Source organism: Hyla sarda, unplaced genomic scaffold (assembly GCF_029499605.1).
Source record: "Hyla sarda isolate aHylSar1 unplaced genomic scaffold, aHylSar1.hap1 scaffold_592, whole genome shotgun sequence".
NCBI classification, from domain to species: domain Eukaryota; kingdom Metazoa; phylum Chordata; class Amphibia; order Anura; family Hylidae; genus Hyla; species Hyla sarda.
Genome location: NW_026610606.1, coordinates 181,845 through 190,000, shown reverse-complemented (window position 1 = coordinate 190,000; position 8,156 = coordinate 181,845). Strand labels below are relative to the sequence as shown.

At 46.4% G+C, this 8,156-nt stretch overlaps 1 protein-coding gene across 1 annotated transcript in view; it reads left to right on the top strand.

Moving 5' to 3' along the window:
- LOC130340495 (NXPE family member 3-like) overlaps window positions 1-8,156 on the top strand; it is a 49,260-nt gene that overhangs the window by 19,101 nt on the left and 22,003 nt on the right. Inside the window, exon 4 of the mRNA XM_056554191.1 lies at window positions 2,872-3,072. Coding sequence (XP_056410166.1) covers window positions 2,872-3,072 — 201 coding nt within the window. The remainder of the gene's footprint in view (window positions 1-2,871; window positions 3,073-8,156) is intronic.

The window sequence follows — 8,156 nt, the reverse complement described above, 5'->3', positions numbered from 1 at the left end:
CTATTTATCTTATATCTATCTATCTATCTGATATTTATCTATCTCATATCTATCTATCTTATATCTATCTCTTATCTATCTATCTTATATCTATCTATCTCATATCTATCTCATATCTATCTATCTATCTTATATCTATCTATAATTTTCACCAGTTCTCTCCCCTATAATCTTCACCAGTTCTCTCCCCTATTATCGTCACCAGTTCTCTCCCCTATAACCTTCACCAGTTCTCTCTCCTATAATCTTCACCAGTTCTCTCCCCTATAACCTTCACTAGTTCTCTCTCCTATAATCTTCACCAGTTCTCTCCCCTATTATCGTCACCAGTTCTCTCCCCTATAACCTTCACCAGTTCTCTCTCCTATAATCTTCACCAGTTCTCTCCCCTATAACCTTCACTAGTTCTCTCTCCTATAATCTTCACCAGTTCTCTCCCCTATAATCGTCACCAGTTCTCCCAACTATAATCTTCTTCAGTTCTCTCCTCTATAATCGTCACCAGTTCTCTCCCCTATAATCTTCACCAGTTCTCTCTCCTATAATCGTCACCAGTTCTCTCCTATAATTTTCTTCAGTTCTCTCCTCTATAATCGTCACCAGTTCTCTCCCCTATAATCTTCCCCAGTTCTCTCCCCTATAATTTTCACCAGTTCTCTCCCCTATAATCTTCACCAGTTCTCTCCCCTATAATCTTCACCAGTTCTCTCACCTATAATTTTCACCAGTCCTTTCCCCTATAATCGTCACCAGTTCTCTCCCCTATAATCTTCACCAGTTCTCTCCCCTATTATCTTCACCAATTCTCTCCCCTATAATCTTCACCAGTTCTCTCCCCTATACTCTTTTTCTCCAGTTCTCTCTTCTATAATTGTCACCAGTTCTCTCCCCTATAATTTTCACCAGTTCTCTCACCTATAATCTTCACCAGTTCTCTCCCCTATAATCTTCACCAGTTCTCTCACCTATAATTTTCACCAGTTCTCTCACCTATAATTGTCACCAGTTCTCTCCCCTATAATTTTCACCAGTTCTCTCCCCTACAATCTTCCTCAGTTCTCTCCCCTATTATCTTCACCAGTTCTCTCCCCTATAATCTTCACCAGTTCTCTCCCCTATAATCTTCACCAGTTCTCTCACCTATAATCTTCACCAGTTCTCTCACCTATAATTTTCTCCAGTTCTCTTACCTATATTTGTCACCAGTTCTCTCCCCTATACTCTTTTTCTCCAGTTCTCTCATCTATAATTGTCACCAGTTCTCTCCCCTATAATTTTCACCAGTTCTCTCACCTATAATCTTCACCAGTTCTCTCACCTATAATCTTCACCATTTCTCTCACCTATAATCTTCACCAGTTCTCTCACCTATAATTTTCACCAGTTCTCTCCCCTATAATCTTCACCAGTTCTCTCACCTATAATCTTCACCAGTTCTCTCACCTATAATCTTCACCAGTTCTCTCACCTATTATCTTCACCAGTTCTCTTACCTATAATTTTCACCAGTTCTCTCCCCTATAACCTTCACCAGTTCTCTCACCTATAATCTTCACCAGTTCTCTCACCTATAATTTTCACCAGTTCTCTCACCTATAATTGTCACCAGTTCTCTCCCCTATAATTTTCACCAGTTCTCTCCCCTACAATCTTCCTCAGTTCTCTCCCCTATTATCTTCACCAGTTCTCTCCCCTATAATCTTCACCAGTTCTCTCCCCTATAATCTTCACCAGTTCTCTCACCTATAATCTTCACCAGTTCTCTCACCTATAATTTTCTCCAGTTCTCTTACCTATATTTGTCACCAGTTCTCTCCCCTATAATCTTCACCAGTTCTCTCACCTATAATTTTCTCCAGGTCTCTCACTTATAATCTTCACCAGTTCTCTCCCCTATAATTTTCACCAGTTCTCTCCCCTATAATCTTCACCAGTTCTCTCCCCTATAATCTTCGCCGGTTCTCTCCCCTATAATCTTCACCAATTCTCTCCCCTATAATCTTCGCCGGTTCTCTCTCCTATAATCTTCACCAGTTCTCTCCCCTATAATCTTCACCACTTCTCTCCCCTATAATCTTCTCCAGTTCTCTCCCCTATAATCTTCACCAATTCTCTCCCCTATAATCTTCGCCGGTTCTCTCCCCTATAATCTTCACCAGTTCTCTCCCCTATAATCTTCGCCGGTTCTCTCTCCTATAATCTTCACCAGTTCTCTCCCCTATAATCTTCACCACTTCTCTCCCCTATAATCTTCTCCAGTTCTCTCCCCTATAATTTTCACCAGTTCTATCACCTATAATCTTCACCAGTTCTCTCTCCTATATTCTTCACCAGTTCTCTCCCCTATAATCTTCATCAGTTCTCTCACCTTTAATCTTCACCACTTCTCTCACCTATAATTTTCACCACTTCTCTCACCTCTAATCTTCCTCAGTTCTCTCCCCTATAATCTTCCTCAGTTCTCTCCCCTATAATCGTCACCAGTTCTCTCCTCTATAATCTTCACGAGTTCTCTCCTCTATAATCTTCACCAGTTCTCTCCCCTATAATTGTCACCAGTTCTCTCCTCTATAATCTTCACCAGTTCTCTCCTCTATAATCTTCACCAGTTCTCTCCCCTATAATCGTCACCAGTTCTCTCCTCTATAATCTTCACCAGTTCTCTCCTATAATCTTCACCAGTTCTCTCCTCTATAATCTTCACCAGTTCTCTCCTCTATAATCTTCACCAGTTCTCTCCTATAATCTTCCTCAGTTCTCTCCCCTATAATCGTCATCAGTTCTCTCCCCTTTAATTTTCACCAGTTCTCTCCTATAATCTTCACCAGTTCTCTCCCTTGTAATCTTCATGGGTCCCCGTCTTTATTTCAGTCCACAGACCTTGCTCCCCTGGCCTTCAGACCCGGCACCCCTCCGGCTTCTATTATCAGGATGTTTGGATTTCCCTCCTCTGTTCCAACCAACATTTCTATGGTAATAACGTGGCAAAATGTCTCTCTGGAAAAATGATCTACATGTTTGGGGACTCTACGCTGCGCGGCTGGTGGGAACATCTGGTGAGGAATGTACCAAGTAAGGATTTTTTGTTTGGTCCTGTTTACACACAGTCAAATTTTTGGCTATAAAATTGTGTTTTGATGGTTACAAAATCCTGTTAAATTTGGGCAGAAATAAGGTAAAATGGCCTTAATTATGAAATGGCCTTAATTATGACGCTGTTTAGATTATACAGAAATAATAGGTACAGATGTTGGCCTATTGTAACCCTCATAAGCAATCACACCCCCATATATATATTATATATATATATATATATATATATACACCCAAACAATATGTATTCACCCCCATATGTAATCAATGAATTTATATTTACTTCATATATATCCCCTCATATATATATATATATATATATATATATATATGTATATGTAAAATCACCCCCAGATATAATCACCACTATATATATTCACCCCATATATATTATACAATAACTATATATATGAGGAATTGTGTAAGAAATATAAGCAGAGATGTGGAAAGAGAAGAAGATGATGGGACCTGGAGCCGGATACTCACACCTGTATATGAATCCTCCACATTTTTGAGTCACCGTAAAATACAGGAAGATAAATAGTAAGAACAATAGAACAATAAAAGTAACAGGAAGAAACAATAAAAAAACGAGAACAATAAAACCAAGACGTGAGAACAAATTAAAGGGGCTCTCCAGGAATAGAAGAAGAGATCTGATCAACAAACAGCACCACCCTCAGGTTGTGTGCGGTATTACAAGTTGGCTCCAAGCACTTCCATAGAACTAAGCTGCAATGCCGCACACAACCTGAAGAAAAGGGGGGCGCTATGTTTTTAAAGCAATCACATCTGTTTTTCTAATCCGGGCTCACCTCTTGATCGGTGTCACAAACAAATTTTAGTGTTTAGGTGAAAAAAATGTAAATGTTGAAGGTGGGAGGTGCAGTAATCGGTCGTGTCATGTGACTTATTTCACAAAGAAAGGTGACTATGTGAAAAAGTCTTTTGTTTTTTATCTGATTTGTTCTGAAATAGAGTTTGAAAATAAAGAAGTGAAGAAATACCCTCTTTTGTACATAATTATAATAATAATCATCATCATAAAGTAAAAGTTGTGGTGCTGAAGAAGAACAGAAAAAGTCACTCTCTCAGAAACACGTCTGGACTTTGGGTGGGGTTAACAAGGAGAGGGTGGGGCCAGCAATTTTCTAATAAATATAATTATAATGGATCTGTGTGAGTGCTCATTGCGAGCGCAGATTTTATTTTACTTAAATGTATGATGTAACTATTATATTTAGAACAGTCCAAGATACTCCACATTTTTCAAGGGGTGATTGTTTTGCCATTTGTTGCATCTCATTTGAGATTTGTGTGATAAACACTGATCCTGGTAAGTCTCCCATTAATCACATAATAAACAAGATTAATCGAAGGGTTTGTCATCTGTATTCTGATAGGGTACATGAAGCGGATATAATCAGCTTTGTTCCCCTTGAGGACCCTTACTGTGAGTGGTGAAACATGTCAGTAAGCTAAGTGGATGTCATGTTTTTGCACTTATATGGAAGACAAATGTATAATAACCCCACCAGAGCTCACCATGGATCCAAACTCTGAGTATATGAAGTAGTCAATCAGATCAGTAACAGTGGAGATGGTAATTGATAAGTGATTATTTGCCTTCCCTGAGGATCCCACTGTGAGTGGTGAAACACGTTGGGAAGCTGTTGGATGTTATGGAACATTGGTGACCATGAGAGACATATAAGAGGTATTTGTATTCCACGAGGACCCCACTGTGAGTGGTGAAACACGTTGGGCAGCTGAATGGATGTTATGTTCCGGCCCTAATGTGTAAGAACATTATATAACACAGCGGGGCCTATAGACATTGGGCCCCCTAAGAGCTCAGCATGGCCCCAGGGCAGACTGAATATTCACCAGTTTGTAGCTGCAGCGGATACAATAGTGAATTGTGGGTGATGGGAGATTATAGTCCAGAATAGGGTTCACAGGGTTTTATCTTAGACATAATGTAGGATAATACGTCTCATCAGGATACAGTGATCTTCAGGTTAAACTGTATACTGATCCCCCTGCAGGTCCAGTCACTGGTGGGCAGGTATGTTATACACAGGGGCAGTAATGTGGACAGAAAGGGCAGCAACAGGTGTGGAAATGTTGGCAGTTGCAGCAGATAGGGTAAAGGTAGTGGCAGTACTACGTGGGGTGTTGGCTGTGGTAACACAAATTATGGTAATGGTGGCAGCAGCAGATGGAATAATGGTGGTGGCAACAGCAGATGTGATATTGATGGCAGCAGCAGGTGGTATAATGGTGGTGGTGGCAGCAGCAGGTGGGGTGGTAGGGGCAGCAGGTAAGGTAATGGTGGCAGCATGTGGTATAATTGTGGTGGCAGCAGCAGGTGGGGAAGTGGTGGCAGCAGCAGGTGGTATAATGGCGGTGGCGGCAGCAGCAGGTGGGGTGGTAGGGGCAGCAGGTAAGGTAATGGTGGCAGCATGTGGTATAATTGTGGTGGCAGCAGCAGGTGGGGAAGTGGTGGCAGCAGCAGGTGGTATAATGGCGGTGGCAGCAGCAGCAGGTGGGGTAGTGGTGGCAGCAGGTGAGGTAATGGTGGCAGCAGCAGGTGGTAAAATTGTGGTGGCAGCAGCAGGTGGGGTAGTGGTGGCAGCAGGTGAGGTAATGGTTGCAGCAGCAGGTGGAATAATTGTGGTAGCAGCAGCAGGTGGTATAGAGGTGGAAGCCGCACAGGTGGAGTAATGGTGGCAGCAGCAGGTGAGGTAATAGTGGCAGCAGCAGGTAAGGTAATGGTGGCAGCAGTTGAGGTTGTGGTGGCAGCAGCAGGTGGTATAGAGGCGGTGGCAGCAGCAGGTGGAGTAATGGTGGTGGGCAGCAGCAGGTGGGGTAATGGTGGTGGCAGCAGCAGGTGGGGTAATGGTGGCAGCAGCAGGTGGGGTAATGGTGGCAGCAGCAGGGGGAGTAATGGTGGTGGCAGCAGCAGGTGGAGTAATGGTGGTGGCAGCAGGTGGGGTAATGGTGGCAGCAGCAGGTGGTATAGAGACGGTGGCAGCATAGGTGGAGTAATGGTGGTGGCAGCACAGGTGGAGTAATGGGGGTGGCAGCAGCAGGTGGGGTAATGGTAGCAGCAGCAGGTGAGGTAATAGTGGCAGCAGCAGGTGGGGTAATGGTGGCAGCAGTTGAGGTTGTGGTGGCAGCAGCAGGTGGTATAGAGGCGGTGGCAGCACAGGTGGAGTAATGGTGGTGGCAGCAGCAGGTGGGGTAATGGTGGTGGCAACAGCAGGTGGGGTAATGGTGGCAGCAGCAGGTGGAGTATTGGTGGTGGCAGCAGCAGGTGGGGTAATGGTGGCAGCAGCAGGTGGAGTATTGGTGGTGGCAGCAGCAGGTGGGGTAATGGTGACAGCAGCAGGTGGGGTAATGGTGGCAGCAGCAGGTGGAGTAATGGTGGTGGCAGCAGCAGGTGGGGTAATGATGGCAGCAGCAGGTGGGGTAATAGTGGCAGCAGAATGTGGTATAATTGTGGTGGCAGCAGCAGGTGGTATAATTGTGGTGGCAGCAGCAGGTGGTATAATTGTGGTGGCAGCAGCGAGTGGTATAATTGTGGTGGCAGCAGCAGGTGGAGTAATGGTGGTGGCAGCAGCAGGTGGAGTAATGGTGGTGGCAGCAGCAGGTGGGGTAATGGTGGCAGCAGCAGGTGGAGTAATGGTGGCAGCAGCAGGTGGAGTAATGGTGGTGGCAGTAGCAGGTGGGGTAATGGCAGCAGCAGGTGGAGTAATGGTGGTGGCCGCAGCAGGTGGGGTAATGGTGGCAGCAGCAGGTGGAGTAATGGTGGTGGCAGCAGCAGGTGGAGTAATGGTGGTGGCAGTAGCAGGTGGAGTAATGGTGGTGGCAGTAGCAGGTGGGGTAATGGCAGCAGGAGGTGGAGTAATGGTGGTGGCCGCAGCAGGTGTAGTAATGGTGGTGGCAGCAGCAGGTGGAGTAATGGTGGTGGCAGTAGCAGGTGGAGTAATGGTGGTGGGCAGCAGCAGGTGGGGTAATGGTGGTGGCAGTAGCAGGTGGAGTAATGGTGGTGGCAGCAGGTGGGGTAATGGTGGCAGCAGCAGGTGGAATAATGGTGGCAGCAGCAGGTGGAGTAATGGTGGTGGCAGTAGGTGGGGTAATGGTGGCAGCAGCAGGTGGAATAATGGTGGTGGCAGCAGCAGGTGGAGTAATGGTGGCAGCAGCAGGTGAGGTAATAGTGGCAGCAGCAGATGGGGTAATGGTGGCAGCAGTTGAGGTTGTGGTGGCAGCAGCAGGTGGTATAGAGGCGGTGGCAACACAGGTGGAGTAATGGTGGTGGCAGCAGCAGGTGGGGTAATGGTGGTGGCAACAACAGGTGGGGTAATGGTGGCAGCAGCAGGTGGAGTATTGGTGCTGGCAGCAGCAGGTGGGGTAATGGTGGCAGCAGCAGGTGGAGTATTGGTGGTGGCAGCAGCAGGTGGGGTAATGGTGGCAGCAGCTGGTGGGGTAATAGTGGCAGCAGCAGGTGGTATAATTGTGGTGGCAGCAGCAGGTGGTATAGAGGTGGTGGCAGCACAGGTGGAGTAATGGTGGTGGCAGCAGCAGGTGGGGTAATGGTGGCAGCAGCAGGTGGGGTAATAGTGGCAGCAGCAGGTGGGGTAATGGTGGCAGCAGCAGGTGGTATAATTGTGGTGGCAGCAGCGGGTGGTATAATTGTGGTGGCAACACAGGTGGAGTAATGGTGGTGGCAGCAGCAGGTGGGGTAATGGTGGTGGCAACAACAGGTGGGGTAATGGTGGCAGCAGCAGGTGGAGTATTGGTGCTGGCAGCAGCAGGTGGGGCAATGGTGGCAGCAGCAGGTGGAGTATTGGTGGTGGCAGCAGCAGGTGGGGTAATGGTGGCAGCAGGTGGGGTAATAGTGGCAGCAGCAGGTGGTATAATTGTGGTGGCAGCAGCAGGTGGTATAGAGGTGGTGGCAGCACAGGTGGAGTAATGGTGGTGGCAGCAGCAGGTGGGGTAATGGTGGCAGCAGCAGGTGGGGTAATAGTGGCAGCAGCAGGTGGTATAATTGTGGTGGC